Raw genomic sequence first — 17839 nt, 5'->3', positions numbered from 1 at the left:
ATTTTACGTTTGTATTCTTGCTGACAAGACACGCGCTTTTAAACTTTTTCAGTATATTAAAACTGTTTAAAATATACATATCAATATCATGATAACATAAAAGATAATGAAATCGAAAATTTTACAGCTGAGACGGAATATTTCAGTGTTTACGAATGAATTTTCAGCAATAAATCCTCTTTTTTTAATTCTCTCTTTAGCCTTTTTCCTTTTTTATTACGGGAGAGCGATAATTAGAAGTCGGCGCTCCCATGACACGTATGTGGGCTGTGAATGTATTCTAGGTTCGATTCTAATGGTAAACACCACATTCGTGTCTACGGTAGACACGCCGGGCCGAATATTATGACCACCCGGAACAAATTTTATACCACCTTCTGTGAAATACGGTCCGTGCACAGAATACACTTGGTATCTATGCTGGAATAAAGTTTTAATTTTTCGATAGATGGTATTCCCCCATGAGTGTCTTGCCCAAAGACATGGTAGCAGCACTGAGCCTTGAACTCGTCGCTAATGGGATAGAGGCAAGTGCACTAATCACTGTGCCACGCCAAATCCAATGTAGAGCACGTGGTTAAAGTATATTAACATCTGATGACAAATTCTTAATTATAAAGTAGAGATCCATGGTGGCCCAGTGTTGCCATACGTTTTTTTATCTCTTAACATTAAAAAAGAACAAAAAAAACGAAAATGAAAACGAAATCGAAAACGATAATATATTGCATCGCGGCCACACATTGGAAAACGGTGTCTCAAAAAACGTCTAACATTTTACATATATTGTAATATTATAAAAAATAATAAAACTCTACGACTTAGTGATCGTATATACACAGGAAGTTTGCGGCTGTGGTTATTACGAAAAATATATAAACACGAGGTGTCGCTGATGAGCCTTTAAACTTAATTTTGGGCATGTTTTGTGACGAAAAGCTCGCAATATGTTGGAACTTGGAAAACCCGTTTCGCGATGCTAAGCGATTTAAAAAATTACGTTTTAAAGATACACCTGCAACAAAACAACCTACTTTACTAAAACGCAACACAGATTTTCCTGGAATTAAAAGAAAAATGTCTTTCCGTTCGTGTAGTAACTCGTTCGTAACAGTAATTCGATAGTTTAATAACTGAAGTAACAAAGGGAAATGACAAACCCATTCAATTCATTAAACGTCAAATACTCATTCGAATCAACTTAGTTTATTACGCACAAGAACAAAATAAGTCTCGAAAGATCAGTTGACACGAATTGGCGAATACAAAAATAATGCGTGCATGAACTAATACGTTGGGAATAACAATCGTGAACAGTTAATAACAGGTTTCATATTCACAAGTTGGTATAGTAGGTTGGGGAAGATGGTGTAAGCTTATATTTTCTTTTACAGCCTCATTTGGTAGTAAACAAAGAACATTCAAAAAATTAAAAAACCGAATCCTCACGACTCTAAATGAACGTTGTTAACTGTTTGAAACAGGATCAGAGAACATGAGATAAATGTGCTAACAGTAGCCATCTTACCCCACCCTATTAAACAATCCCACACTAGTCCTCTGATTCAAGGACGTCGTACATCTTTCTTAATTGCTTCGATATCGCTGCAGGGAGTTTCCCTGCTGACGTCATCTTGATCCCACCCATCAAAACTTTACTTCTTGGGACTTTTTCTCTTTGTATCTTCTTATCCGGGCCCTTCCCTACTGTCCATTCCAACCACTTTGTAGAATAAGAGCCAGTGAACCAAATGACGTCCAAAGAACGTTTTGTCGAAGTCACAACTTTTGCCAGCAGAGGTCGCTCGCGGTACTTACTCAACGGCTTGAAGGCGACAAACTCGTTCTGTTTCACCTTAAAACACAAGTATAGTAAGGTGGGGGGGGGATTTGGACACTTAAGCGCATATTTTAACCCAGATTTTTAAAAGGTAATAATATTAATCGGCTATGGCGCTATATACGGTCTCGAGAATACTGTAAATTATTCTGTAACATTTTAGTTGTTTATCATTATATTACCCAATGTCCCACTTTTCCCACATGTCCCATATTACCCAACCCCACAATATATTATGACACAACTAACCCCACACCTCATATACACAACAACACGAACCTCAATTGAAAAACTTTCTTCATCGTTTGGAATAATATCCCCCATGTCACGTGACTTCTCTCCTTTCTTCAACCTCGATGTAGAAGTTGGTTCGTCCACGGATTTTAACAAAACTTCATTCTGTAAAAGTATTCCTAATTATTATTTTTTAGATTTTTTTGTGTTTAATATTTTTTTAGATTTTGTTGTGTTTAATATTTTTTAGCTTTTTGTTACCACTGGGGTAGAACAAATTACTGTTAAGCGGGAACGGGGTGAAACAGAACATCTGTTTTATAATTAACGACCGTCGTTTTCTGGCCACGCTATGATAAACAAGTTATTTAAATATTTAACAGTATAACAAAAGTTTAGAAGTTTAATTGACGGTCATTTACCTTATCATCCGTGTCGTTGCTTTGGTCAGATGAATCCAAATCAGCTTCAGTGTATGAAGGTCTGAAAATGATTGGTTCAGTTTTTACAACTGGGTTTATAAATATAGCACTGTGGGGTAAGATGGGATAGCGTTAGCACCTAAACCAATATTTCCTAAACGTGTTTTAAGCAACTACCAACGCTCTTTTAGAGTCGTAAGGTTATAGTTATATAATTCTGTAAATATTCTTTGTATACTTTCAAACGGGAAAAGTAAAGAGAATGAAACATGTCCCATCTTACCCCAACCTGTTATAACTTACAGAGCTTTTTAAATATTTTGAAAAGAATCCAATCTTACGTTTGTTTCGGTGTTTTCGGAGATTTTCCAAAATCCTCAAGTCGTTTCGGCATCTTCCGCACCCGTGATATGGATCTGGAAACACCGTCAATAACTCAATAGATAACTCTAAATACACTAACCAAGATCATAGTAATTAAAACAACAAAGAGAAGGGAACTAGCAACAAAACGAAGGTTGTTAAACCCACTAAGGGTAAAAACTACTTGAAAAATAAGTTAAATATAAACCCGTGGCTGCTAAACCTCAAATACATTATAAGTTAACTCATATGGAGTAGTATTTAACTTGTATAAATAAACAGTGATGTCTCGTTAATGACGTCATAATCACCTTCGCTCCTCGGAAATCGTTTTAAAATCTTTTGTGACGTCATAATCGTCGTCGTCATCAGAATTATTTATGTTCGGGAATTCCCCCTCGCTAACAACGTCATCAGAATAAGTTTTTACTAAAACCCTTTTCCGCGTAACCTGTTGTAACGTCTTATTCAAACATTTATCATAATTATGGAAACAATGGTTAGCTAGCCTGCATCTAAACCAGAGGGTAAAGGGTTCGAGGCTCGTCGCTGCTACCATTGTGGGCAAGTGTCTTTAGGAAAGATACCTAACGCCTCCCACAAAGTTTCAAACGTGGTAACTTGTAAGCGTGCACAAGGTGTATGAAACAGAACAACCTTGGTATAAAGAGTGTCATTGCCCCACCATGCGAGGATAAACAAGTTGCATTAATTCAAAACACCAAACGTAACGCACCCGTTTAGACTTGGCATCAGTTCGAACAACCTTCGGTTCATTTTCCACCGCAAGCAAATCTTCCGCTGAATCGTCGTCGCTGATGTTTAAGCTGTAATGTATTGGAATGACGTCACGTAGTAATGACGTCGCATTGTAATGACATCATATTGAAATGACGTCACGTAGTAATAACGTCACATTGTAATAAACGCCACGATATAATGACGTCACATTGTAATGAGGTCACATTGTAATGACGTCATAATGTAATGATACCGAGTTGAAATTACGTTATAGTGTAAGAACGTCATAAAGATTGAAATGACATCGCATTATGATAGCGTCAGGTTTTAATGACGTCACATTGTACAACGTCACTCATATATTATACGTCACGTGATTACCGCTTGGTGGGCACAGCTCCAGGGCGGCCACGTGATTTCCTTGTTCTTGGAGGTTTCGGTTTCTTAGTTATTTTCGGCTCGTCAGGACTTGTGTTTAAATACCTGTGGTTTATATAAGAATTAAAATGATATGTTTATACAGCTAAGTGGTAAACAGCGAGCGCCAAATAATCGTTTTAAACATTTTTTAAAACAATCGTTTCTGTGTGAATGCATTTTGTGTTTTGGCATAAATATTACAAAAATTTAGAAATTATGTTGTAACGATATCCCATCTTGCCCCAGAGTAATTTGATTATTCAAACCTAAAGCGTCTTCGTTTCGGGTTAATTTGTGTGAAATGGTGGCGCAAAATAATGGAACAATTTATTAGAGCTTTTAGTGGTGCCGTTGGGCAAGACGATAAATGCATCTTCTACTTTGGTGATAATATGCGTGCTATTTACCGTATCCAGTGACGTAGCACTTCTTTGTGAGGTAATAAATAGTTGAAACAAGTTCAACTTGCGGGTTCAGGCGAGTTTTTTCGGTTTATTGCTCGACCATGTTGATTATAATGATAATATGATTTGCAACATCGGCAATAAATTGTCTTGTGTTATTATATGGAATATATATTTTATATTTCGACGTGAACATTATCGTTTACTGCACGTTTATCAGCAATGAGAAATATTGTGAATGTTGTTCCTCGGTTTTGATGTCGTGTTGTTATGTTTCAAAACTGACCAGAAAAATGCAACTAAAATATTTCTTGTGTATTATAAATGTATATAAGAATACACAAACTGTATTACAGCTAATAGCATTAAAACCATGTCTACGAGACTTTTTTCCCGTTGTACTGGAACTGCTTTCTGATTCAAAACCAACAAAAATATCCAAACATTTTGTTATTATTAAAATTTATTCTTATACCCGATTGTCGTCTTTACGAAATTAATAGCGTTCGTATTAAGGTAATACAAAAAAGAAACGGTGATGGGAGGGGAAATGTATATATAGGTAATTGTGGTGATGAGGTATCTTGCAACGCGAACAAAATGGCTCAAGCCATGTATGAGGTAAAAATATAACGAGGGCACAAAATGGGCGGTAATGTTATTTCCATGTTTGTTTAAGTCGGCATGCAAATAACGATGACGTTGCAACGGATAAGTCAAAACTACAAGTCTCCAGTTTGGCAACATGATGTATCTTTGCGAGATTATTCGACCTGAGAAATATTGCGAAGAAAGCTTGCGATAGGCAGCGTATTTGTGTCCATGTTATTATGAAGCATGGAAGTAATAGTTAGTGATTGCTACTATATTGAGGTAAAAGCAAGCAGCTACTGAAGACAATTGTCAGGCAAGCGAGGCTTGAAGAGCGCCATCAAGCGGTTGCGGCTGACAAACAACATAATCCCTGACGTCACAATACAATATAAAGACGATGATTAGTCAAAACGCAAAATGTTAATTCGGTTAGATCGAATAATAAGAAATATTTACAAAAGAATGAACTTGGTATAATAGGGAGGTTGGCAAACCACGTCCATTACTCAATATATACAACTTGTATATAGTAGGGTGGGGTAAGATGGGACACGTTTCATTTTCTTTTCTCGTCCCATTCGGAAGCAAACAAAGAATATTTACAGACTTGTATAACCGTATTGATTTGCTCAAAGCCTAAAACACAGTAAGAAAATATGGGATTTAGGTGCAAACGGTATCCCATCTTACCCAACAATACTATATATGATACAATGTGTTAAATGTTCAAGCCAGTTTGCTCGTCTCCAGAGGCCGACTATTGAACAGGTTAAACGGGGAGGAAAAACCTCTCGGTGACATCATATCTTCGGCCCCATCACGTGGGGATGACGTCAGAGTTTCCGATGACACGTCAGAGGCACGTGACCGGAGGGGTGACACGTGATCAACGATACTAGAACTGACGTCAGGCTCGCTGGAGCAGAACGACCTTGTTGACGAACGAGGTGAACCAGCTATCCCGCTATCGACTGCACTCGAAGCAAGCGGACTTAAAGACCCGGTGTCAGGTTTGCATTCACCAGAAGATGATGTTCTTCGTGTTGGTTGCGCTCCCTTGCGTCGATTCCTCTTCTCCTCGACGTGGTTCCATGTTCCAGTGAAGTCTTCGCTAATTGGGGACTCAGGGTGATCCGATTGTGGGGATTTGTTAACAGAGTAAGCAGGGGCGGGGGGTTCAATGTGCTCCTGGTGGTTATCGTTACCGTGCGCCTTGGCGTAGTAGTTTTGTAGCAGCGGTAAGCAGTTTAACTTGTGTTGGCCGAGCGCTTTTGATAGAAGCTCCTTCTGTGCGAGTATTGAGTTAGTTGTGCTTGTCCTTAACATATGAGCCGCTAACTTCTGCGACTCGATGCTTGTAATGTATTGCTGGTATGACGTAGGTGTGGAAAAAGTTGGAGAATTCCCGGATAATTTTGAAGCAGCTTGGCTGGCGCGTTGTCGACCTTTTGCGGACCATCTGTTGTTGTTGTTGTTGCCATGGTTTTGATGCTGACGGAGCAGATCTTCCTCAATGAAGTCATCCTGGTTAAACATGTCCTCCAGGGAGTAAACCCCGTGGTTGCTGCGGATGGGAGTCGATCCTTCATCGTCGGATTTCTCCTCTAACAGTAAAGCCTCCATGACTGCTGCGGGATCCTCCACCAGTTTCACGCCATTGAATAAATGACTCGGGATTCCGGTTTTTACTCTGCCAGTCACAAGGTCGAACACCTCAGCCAAATCCTTGCGATATCTGAATCCGGAATCTTGGGCGTACCGAGACACTAGTGTATTCTGACGCAACAATAGCTCGTGGGGAATAGCAGTAATGTTGACGGTCCAATAGTTTCCTTTGGCGGTTGGTCGGTACGGGTTCTTTAATACCTAGAAAAAGTTGTTACAATTAAAAGTAGTCAACGATTTTCCACAAGTTCAAACCATATCTCTGTGCATGGTATTTAACAGACAATATAACATATATATGCCAAATATACACTTATTATTATATAAAAAATGTCCACAAATTACATAGGTGGTAACACTGGTGCATTGTAAGCAAGCACGAGGTGCATGAAACAGAACACCCGTGTTATAATCACTATCGTTTCCCCGGCATGCATAAATAAATTACATTTAGTTCATTTACATACACCGATAAGTCTACAGTTTACTTTGCCGGCTATGGATTGACACGTAGGGTGGAAATATCTGCCCCATATGTCGGTTTATTTCAAGCAATGCTACTTAATTACCTTCACGAAACATTCGTTCTGGGAAAGATTGTGTCGCACTGAGTCGCGCCAGCCCTGGTACGAACCGTTGAAGAACGGAAACATTTCAGATATCCTTTTCAAAATCTGTGACAGTCGAAGCTTTTTCTCGGGAGAGGAAAGGATGGATAATGTTATGAGTGACACGTAAGAGTACGGGGGCTTGGCGTAACGTTTGTACCGTTTACCGCTCGGGCCGCTGTTTGAGGTTGGGGTTGAATGGGACGGCGAACTGTTGCTTCGAGATGCATTGGGAGATATAGGAACTTGGGTGGGCAAGTATATCTCTTTCTGATTGTGCACGAAAGGATTAAACACGACTCGTGAACGCTGTTGGTTGATATCGTCCTGTAATATTAAATTTTGGTTAGAAATTTAATCATTAACAGTCATATATAGTACTGTGGGGTAAGATGGATACCGTTAGCAACTACATCCCGCATTTCCGGTGTTTTTGTTTGTGTTTTAAACAATTAACAACGCTCATTTTTTTTACCACTAAATTAGACTAGAAATGTAAATGAAAACCTGTACCATTCTACCCCACTCTACTATAAGTTGAATGATATTTAAACTTACCGTTTTCTTTCGCTTTTTCGGTGGTTGTTGGTTGGCAGCGGTTTGCTGCTGTGCGGCAAGCAACCACTTCTGCAAATAGGCAGGTGGCAGTCCATTCGCAACCATGTTTTGCATTGGTTGGTAGCTTTGACCGTACATCGCTTGCAGGGCGGGGTTTCCGCTTGCTTGTAAGTAAGGACCGAGGGCTGCAAGTTGCTGCGCGTTGAAGCCGCTGAAAGGGGAACTGTTCGGCGGCATCGGAGGGACGAACTCGTTCGGTTTGTTGGGAACAACATCCAGCTTTTTCTGAGGTGTGCTCTGTAGGTTAGGTTTCCACGACATAAGTTTGTCTTCGCCTTCCGATGATTCGGTTGTTCTTCGTCTTTTATTGCTGGTTGTTAAATCTAAAGGCTGATTCTTGTTTGAGGTATCTTTAATATCAGGTGAGACGATCGGGTTATATCGTTGCTCAATGTCGCTCGTCTTTGAAAGGTCTAGAACGGCTGATATGTTGCTCACAGTATTTGATGATGTAGCTTGTATAGTGGTAGACATGGGGATCAGTGGGGGTGGGGGGAGAAGCTCTGGGTATGAGGCGGGGCGGTTGGCGGCCATTGCTGCAAGACTGGGCCAAGGTAGGTTGGTAGGTGATTGGTCGTTCGTACCAGATATTAACTTTTGCATAATTTGTTTTGCTTCTTCTATGTTCACTTCAGGTGTTGGGTTCGTGTAGTTGAGTTGTTGTTGTTGTTGTTCTTGCGATTTGTTCTGTTGGTACTGTAGGACTCGCGCCCAGTACATTTCGAGTCGCTGTTTCAATGCAGAGTTGAGCACAGTTTGTTCGTCGGGAGGAGAAGTGACTTGTTGGATCGTGAACTTAACATCGGAGTTCGTGTGCTGGTTGGCAAATGGAAACACATCTTCGTTCGACCATTTTGATCCAGTGAGAGTAATCACTGAAGCATCGTCGCTGCATGACGTCATCGCTGATGATGTAACGCGTGTTTAAATTACCTCAAATACTTTTTGCGTGGGTTTTAATAAAACACTTTATAATCGCATGAGTCATTTTAAATCGAAACCCCCTTTTTTATATGGAAATCGGTGGTAAAAATAATAAAAAATGTGAAAATATATAAACATAAACTTTTTCCCTTCGCGTCAGATTCAGTACCTCGCTTTTTTATTTGGAAATCGGTGAAAAAAACAACAAAAATATAAATAAATAACACAACAACATTTAAAAATATGTATATATACATAAAAAAATATTTTTTACCTAAGTGCGCCAGAATCGGTGTTGGCACGAGCGCTCACAGCTCGATTCTTGATTTCTTTGATTCGTTGTGATCGTTGGCTTGCTTCAGATATTTTAGGTTCTGATGGCGCCGCACTGTAACATAGATTGCTTAGAAACGACGGCAAATACACGGAAACTGCGATGTTTCAAACACGCAACAAACTTTCAGGCAACACAACAAACATCTAGATATTTTGTTCGACATTTTCTCACAACTCTTGTCGTTAAGTTTCGGCGAAAACATTTCAAACATAATACATGTTAATGTTATATCAGCTACCTCACTGAGTGTTTCTTATTTGCAATCAACGGTTTGTAATTCTGCTGTGTTTTATCAATTATCACATCAACTACATCAGCTTGTATTAAATCGAGTGAAGAACTCGGTTTGTTCGGCTCACCACCACCTGTCAATCAAATATGTCATAATTATTAAATAAATTAAAACAAAATAATTGCAAGTTGTAAAAAAAAAACATTTTCATATTTTGCTAGTTAGAATTTAAAATATATTAGAGTAAGGTAAGATGGGACCTGTTTTCATCTTTTTTTATCGTCCCATTTGGTAGTAAAGAAAGAATATTTGCAGAGTTATATTACCGTATCTTCACGGCTCTAAAACGGCGTTGTTAGTTGTTTAAAACACGATCAGGAAATATGGGTTTCATGTGCTAACAGTATCCCATCTTACCCCACAATAATATATTTGACATGTAATAAATTCATTTAACTTTTCGATTACGAAGATTATATTAATTCAAAACAAAAGAGACGCCGCATAACGACAGTCGTTAAAACAATGAATACAATAATGAGGTAAAGTAATTGTTAAAAAGTAACACCTTACATACAACTATTTCATTAAAACAATTTACAAGTGACGTACAAGTTCAACGCCAACTTCTAAATAATAATAACACTCATCCGGGTACACGGGTTATAAACAAGCCCTCTAATATAGTTTTGTGTGCAAACAAACTAACATATAAGCTAAACTAGCTCGAACTTCTAATCTGCCGGTGTCTATTTCATAGATAGTTTAACTCGTATTTAGAGCGTTGTGTTTGTATTATAATTACGAATATCTAAAACAAATTAGAGGCATGAGATATTGGGAATATGTTTAGCTTTAAATAATTCTAATTATTAACCAAACTGCGGGGAAATTACACAACTTATGTACAAAGTGATATTTATATGGATTTTACGAAATTATTACAACAATTTAAAAATCAAAACACACGCTGTGTCTCAGTACGTATAATGTGTTTTATACATACTCTCCATTATGCATAGTAATTTTAACAAAAGGTAAAACAACATTAACATAATATTACTAAGCGATAAAAACATGCTATTTTATAGTTTTATCAATATCGTTTAAAGTTCGCCCTAAACCAATACATATACTTTACTAATAATGGCGTGTTTTAAGGAAAATCGTATTTGTGTGGGTAAGATGGGACGTGTTTTATTCTATTTTATTGTCCCGTTTGGTAGTAAACAATTATATTAAGGGAATAACCATATAAATATATCGGACTTAGGTGCCAATGGTTTCCATCTTACCCCATAGTAGTATAAGTTTATAAAACCTAATATAATGTATATCTAATATGCAATAAAACTTACGTAGAGCGTTGAGTTGACACTTAAGCTGATGATATTTATCGTGAACTGCAGTCAGTTGTCCAATGCTGTCTTCATCCAGTAATCTTGATAATAATGTAAACTCCGCTGCCGAGTTTGAAGTGCTTTCAGTCAGCAGATCTTCCTCGCTATCCTGGTTATATAGATCTTCTGCAATAAAGAGAGATTTCGTTGAAACAGAGCGATCGGATGTAAGCATGTCAAGACACATCATACATATCCTCGGTAAAGAACATCTCCAAGAAAAAGTCTTACTTTGCTACACAACATATGCGAATTAAGACAGGCGAGGATATCCACGTTTCAATCGCTTACGATTCGTACGAACTATGAGGGTTGACGAAACTTTGATTAGCGAGAGCGCGTATGAGCATTAACCACACGAAGTGAGTCAAGGCGACAAATGATTTATCGTCGATGACCAAACGAGTAGGAAGCAATAATGTTCTTGGCTGGCTTTCGCCAAGCACCGACAAATAGAAGCTTCTTGATCTTAAATTATTTACAAGAGATTTTATCGCAACGCCAACTCGATGATGACGTAATAATCAAGCGTCACGTGTCATTGTCTCACGGCCCGTAGGACAAATAAAACACGATCACTGGGTATTGGCTCACAGTGAGTCACAATGGACCGTTGTAAAATACACAAATGTGATTCCGGACGGTGCCGGATCCGCTTGGCTTGGCAGCAAAATTAAGCGCCTTGAATGAACGGCCGGCCATAGGAAACCGGACTTTGCAAACGGCTGGTTTTATACGCGTGTAGGAAATAGCAGGTCAAGCATTGAAATAGCGGTTACCAAGTATTGACGACCAACAAACCGAAACGAAAGTTATAACTTAGTAATATATATATAATTAAAAAAAAAACATAATAAACTACCGCGAAATTATACCTTACTGTTTCTATTATACTTATATATTGTTTAAGAATAAACGTTACACTGCCTCGCATTAATAATACATCAACCACGCATAACCAAGACATTTACCTGATACGCATGCACCTCGTAAACCACTAACCGCAAGATATGCCCACCACATACCTGTTTGTACTATACATAGGCTTTCGTCAAGGCGCGCTTTAACAAAAAAGAAAAAGGTTTCTCCTCTCTGTGATAGTGAGGCTTGCTAGACACGAAGGCGCGAGCGCGAAAAAATGCGCGGAGTCAAATAAACACAATTTTGAAAGCACAGGTGGTATTTAACGTCAAGGTCACAATTAACAAGATTCGATCCAAAGGTACAAAGCTGCAAAGTCAGTTAGTTAAACAAACGTACGAGACAAGCAAGAACGAGGATAATATGCGACGGGTTGAACATTCCAATTTCAAAATGTAAGAGAGAAAGGAGAGAACGGTCAGCAGTTACGAGCACGCGTGTGGAACGGCTCATATCAAAGCGAGGAGCGCCACCACCTCAATACACGCATCTTAAGCCTTATAACTGACCGTTCGGAAATATGTTACACCCCCTCGGGCCTTAAGACTTTATATCGATAAAGATTTGCTGTAACGCAACCTTAGCGTTGAAGAAGCAGATGAATCAGCGGACATTTCATTCGAAACAACGATTTACTCGGAAACCGCCGGCCATAACGCCAAGTCCACAAACCACGGACACAAAGTGGATCATTTAACATTATATTGCATACGACACCAAGCTACATATATACACAATTACCACATCAATGCATTATGAATGAAAACAAACAGACACGAGATATTTCCCCGAAACAACTTAATGTTTATTGATTAATGTTACTCTGCCCGAATACTTACGATACAAACTTTAATATTATAAAACTTAAATTCCATTTTGTCGCCATTCAAACGCAAGACCAGTAAAACAACAACATTCTTCTTGAATACATTAAAGTCACGCTAGTTTTGCCCTACAAGCCGCATGATGACGTCAGCGGTTTAAAATCAAGAAAGAAAAGCTCGCGTTCCTCCAAGGTGAAAAACAAACTCGGAAAAACAAACCTTGTTCTCCCTAATACACAAACCGTACTTAGGCAAACACAGCGTGCACTGTACCGTGTTTATACTGGTATTAGAATAGGTTTATTGTAACGATGTATATTTATAAACTGACTTTAATTTAAATAGTACTGTGGGGTAAGATGGGATACCGTTAGTACTTAAATTCTATATTTCTTGATCGTGTTTTTTAACAATTAACAACGTTTTTTTATAGTTGTGAGTATACTGCATATAATTCTGTAATTGTTGTTTTACTACTGGGACGACGGCACGATAAAAAAGAATAAAAACGTCTCATCTTACTCTAACCTTTTGAAACATGTCCCACGTTACCCACCCTACTATAGTGTGGTGTCCCATATTACCCCACCATACTAAATAAAAACCTTATATTCAAGTGAATCCTCAAAGGTTGGTAGATTCGCACGACCTTTAAACTTAAAGCACAAATTCCACCATGGTAACGACATACAACAATATCCCTTGTGGTTTCTAATTACTCGCTATACTACAAGCAACCAATAACAATGTTCACTGGATAACTAGTTTAGAAGCATACGCTCGCAACTTTCTACGCGCTAAACAACTGGTTAGACGTCGGTATGAACTAAACTATCCATCAGTAAATAACACATTTTATCTCATGCGTTCGAGGGCGCTTTTTGACCGCCAGCAAAATGAACTAAACTAAACTATTTCGAGCATATGAACTAAACCATAGACCAGTAAATAACATTTGATCGTTCTCATAAACTACTTGAAGAGTCGGTTTAACTGGCATGGCACCCGTGCCCGAATAAGCAATGTGTCCACTTAGTGGTCCTTGTCAAACGCTCAGCTTTATATGCGGGTGAGGCTTAGGTACTAGGAAAGAATGGAGAGCTCAATATTCGCATTTGTTTAATAGCGGTGGCCGGCTGCGGTTGGTCGCGGAATACGGGATTGTCAAAACATTCTACTTGGAAACGATGCGATCATGTTTATTGTAGTGGGGACGCTTTGTTATTTTATCTAGTAGCTGGAATAATGCTAATGAATTATGGATAAGTATAACAATATGTAGGTAAACATGCGGCACAAAGCGGCATCTATACCGCATTTAATCTAAGTTCATTAGAAATTGCACTTTAAGACATAAACACATGAAATATCAAACACGCTTTCCGCGGATTACGAGTTAAAGTGGTAAAGGTCGGTAGTAATGAACGGTTCAAGTTTGGATTTGTGGGAAGAAGTTTGTTAAGTAGACGGCAGAAGATTTGGCCGATTGTGATGAAACAAGCGGGATTATGTGGCAAGATTTTGTTGCGTAATACAATTTCTACTGCTGGGAATGTTCGGTGTAGTGATTACACGTTTAGCTGGCTTTGCGGCTTTCACATTCCAACGGTGACCAGCGTTAAATGGGCGGAACATTGCGTGCGCTGGGCCCCGATAGCCACGGCGGCGTGACCGGGCTGGCTTTAGAATAACCAGAAGTCTTGCTTAAGGCAATACACAGTCTAAGCTAACGGTGCGGAACGGAGAGCTAAAAGGAGCGAAGCGAACTGGACTCCTATAGTTAACTCGACAAGCGAGCATTAAAGAGAGAACCGGTGTCAGGTAAATGGTTCATGCCCAAAGCGGGCTGGGTTTGCGTTCTATTCAACACTGAACAATGTGAATCGCCAAAGAGGTAAGTAGAGAAATAAAATCTTAAAAGTCCCAACATATAAATTACTGGACGATATTCTAACAATAACGGAGTTATAGTTTTGTTGGTTGCTGGAGCGAAGAGTTTCATGAACTGGTGGATTTGAAAAGCACACAAAGGGCAACGGTATGGGAGTGGCACACCTGCTACGCCGTGTATTGGCTCATAACACAAACACAACGAAACTGAGCGTTTTTTTTTTGAAAACTTGTAAAAGTATTGAAGTCTGAATACCGGTGTATTGGTTTAGAATAAAATTATGTTAAATGGCATTTTTAAAAATTCTGCAAGTTTGGCGAATGCGATGTCGACTTCGTAGAAGCGTCGGTCAAAATTGGTGTTGCTTCGCGTCAACAGGCGATTCTCGGAAGTCAGCGACCGCTATTGCTACGTCATAATGCGCATTGAAGCGTGGGCAGCGAAATTTAGGCTTAAAGCGGGAAGAGAAAAACACGCGGTTTTGTGTTTTCTGCCGCCGTACACCCGCGAGGCATGTTAGCAAATATCATCCACTGACCAACGTTCTGTGTAGCGACCGCAATTAATCTCCGATGTCGGTCCGCATTTTTCAATTATATTAGGACAGAGTTGGCCTATTACCCCAAAATGATATAATATGTATGCTGTATTCTATATGAGTGAGGTCCTATAGTGAGGCACGTCATGTGCCCTAAATTTAGGTAAAAGTTGGCCCATTACCACAACATTGTATATGCCCATTCTGTTATATATGGGTGAGGTCCTACAACGTGGTACAGGAGCTAACGGTATCCATCTTACCCCACAGTAATATGTGAATAGATGTTATGACTCGACTCACAACATAAGAATCAAACAACATTCCAGAAGAGGAAACAATTGAACAAACATTATGCATACTTCAACTAAATAGACGTCACAAAATTTGTTTTTTAATATTTATGGAAAATAATCAAATTTTTACGACGTCCTAACATGACGCTTTACGTAGTGAATGTATCACGTGTGTTCGGATTAATCATGACCAAACTAACCGCACTGTGACGTCACACACCGCAAACAACAGGTCTAGTGTTACAATAAAGAAAATTTCAGTCTTCGGAATAATTATTACGATAAAAGTAATATGAGACAAATACAATAGTAATCATATTTGATCGCTAACTCATAGATAGCGGCAAAGATAAATCAAGAAATTGAAAAACGGTAAATATAAGACCGTGGGGTAAAATGGGATACCGTTAGCACATAAACTCATATTTCCTAATCGTGTTTTGAACAATTACCGACGATCTTCCTCTTTAAAAGACGTGAGGATATATAACGGTTGTATAATTCTGTAAATATTTCTTCGTTTATTATCAAATCAGATGAGAAAGAGGAATCAACCATCTTACGCCCAACCTACTATACTGTAGTGTCCCATATTACCCCACCTTATTACACAATAGAAATCACATTAAACGACTTACCCATCGACAACGGGGAGGGGTAAGCCACAAACTCGAACATCTGATATTTCTTCACCATCGTCATCATGACGTAATCTGCATCTAGATGCTTGTGTGACGTCACTTCCTGGTGAAGCTCAACGAAATCCTTCCAGCAACTTAACGGCATCCTTACTTTAAGCTTGGGCTCGTGTTTTTGGGTGAGGTAGAGCGAATACATTGTGTAAACAGCACCTACTCGTACCTGGGGATCGTTGTTATGTGATGTCACACTAAAATGTGTGACGTAAGCGCCAACGTGACGTCACACTAAATTTGGTGACGTCAGCAAAATTGAGCATAAAACGCTCCGCATGTCTTTAAAATGTATGTTTTAAAGATCAAAAATATAAACATCAAAAACGTAAAAAATCAAAATTAAAAAAAATAAAATCAAAAAGCACGAAAAAGTTAAAAAAAGCAAAAACCACCGATTTCCATGTTCGTTAGTTAAAAGCACAAAGGTTTAGAAAACGCCGCGTCATTTTCAATCAAATCACATTTGATGCATATACTGATCAATCAGCATCCCGAAAGCATAATCGTCACTGTTGTAACGTATTTGCGTCAAATGCAATCACAATTCTAATATAATGCAGGTTGAAACACCACTTGTGACGCTCAAGTAGTTTTTCGGCGTGCTAGAGTCGCAAAAACCATTTAATCATGGGGAAAATACGCAATTCCGTAAAGCAGCAAAAAGTCGATATCGCTTTGTGTCTTGCTATTCAATATTATGTAGTGGAGTGAAGAGTATTCGAAGCTAATGCGCGTAGATGGCCAACGACTTATCCAGGTCGTATTGGTATTATCTGACAGCTGGCGGGAAAAACGACCTGCCTGTGAATTGATCCTTATATAAAACTAATTGGGTGTAACAGGCACGCCTTTTAACTGACGAACTTTTCTACACTTTTTTGTTTTAATGACTGTCGTTTTGCTGTTAAATCCTTTCTCTTCATTGCTTAATAATAATATTCTTCGCTAACGTTTCGAAGAGATAAATAAAAAATTCTGTTGCCTTTTACAATAATTCCACAGGGTGCTCCAACTGACAGCTAAGGACTAAACTACTAATGGCTGGCGTAACTAAAAAAGTATAGCTTTTAAAACCAGGTGTTATACAACAATTTGTTAAGATTAAAAAAAATTAAAAAACAATCACCAACAAAGTAACATACGTGGTAACTTGTAAGCTATGGTACGAAGTGTTAAACCTGTGTTATAACGACTGTCTTAGCCCACCAATGCGAAGGTAAATAAGTTACATTCATTCATTCATTCATACCTGAAGACTGTACGGTGGCAATACAAACTTAAGAATAATTTTGAAACTTTCGTCCAAAAATTCTCGTTTTTCTCTCATTCCCTCCCGCCCCGCATGTATCAACGTGAAGTTTGCTTCTCGCCATAGTCTGGAGAACTCTTCGAATCTATAATGAAGTTTTAACATAAGAACCAGATGGAGCAAAATATAATGGCAACAATATATACACGTCGCATTTGTTTTAAACGAAGAATATTTACAGGCCGTAGCCTTTCGACTTTAAAATTGAGTTGTTAATTGTTTAAAACACGTTTAAAAAACACGTCGGGAAACATTGGATATTATGTGCTAAAGTTATCCGTCTTACCCCACAGTACTATAATTCGCAAGCGGGCACGCGGTGTATTAAATAGAACGACTATTGTTTCCCCTCTATGTGAGAATAAAAAAGGTACATTTCTTCACGTACTAGATAGGGTAATATAAGATACAAGTTGTGAACATCAATACCTGATGCTTTTTGTGTCCACAAACTTTTGAAGTAGCGTTTCAACATCGGACAGCATCCCGGTAGCGGGGTAGAGAAAGCGACGCGGTACTCGCTTCTTTTGCAGTTTCATATTTATAAACAATAAATATCCTAT

At 38.7% G+C, this 17839-nt stretch overlaps 2 protein-coding genes across 2 annotated transcripts; both read right to left on the bottom strand.

Annotated features, from left to right (window-relative positions):
* Nucleotides 1–1186: 1186 nt before the first annotated feature.
* Nucleotides 1187–17815, bottom strand: LOC149724661 (uncharacterized). Its single transcript, XM_089892385.1, has 9 exons — nucleotides 17706–17815; nucleotides 17217–17291; nucleotides 3982–4083; nucleotides 3596–3686; nucleotides 3171–3310; nucleotides 2838–2912; nucleotides 2497–2557; nucleotides 2120–2239; nucleotides 1187–1855 (listed from the first exon to the last, which is right to left on the bottom strand). The coding sequence occupies exons 1-9, from the start codon at nucleotides 17813–17815 to the stop codon at nucleotides 1553–1555; spliced, it is 1077 nt and encodes a 358-aa protein (XP_089748511.1). The 3' UTR covers nucleotides 1187–1552.
* On the bottom strand, nucleotides 4870–13175 carry LOC149724662 (uncharacterized). The gene is made up of 7 exons (XM_089891910.1): nucleotides 13153–13175; nucleotides 10761–10928; nucleotides 9409–9535; nucleotides 9108–9221; nucleotides 7850–8814; nucleotides 7253–7618; nucleotides 4870–6884 (listed from the first exon to the last, which is right to left on the bottom strand). The coding sequence occupies exons 5-7, from the start codon at nucleotides 8810–8812 to the stop codon at nucleotides 5745–5747; spliced, it is 2469 nt and encodes an 822-aa protein (XP_089748036.1). The 5' UTR covers nucleotides 8813–8814; nucleotides 9108–9221; nucleotides 9409–9535; nucleotides 10761–10928; nucleotides 13153–13175; the 3' UTR covers nucleotides 4870–5744.
* Nucleotides 17816–17839: the final 24 nt, after the last annotated feature.

This window comes from Ciona robusta, chromosome 14, assembly GCF_009617815.1.
Source record: "Ciona robusta chromosome 14, ASM961781v2".
Lineage (NCBI taxonomy): Eukaryota > Metazoa > Chordata > Ascidiacea > Phlebobranchia > Cionidae > Ciona > Ciona robusta.
Note: the sequence above shows the minus strand (reverse complement) of the source record. Positions and strands in the feature narration are given on the sequence as shown.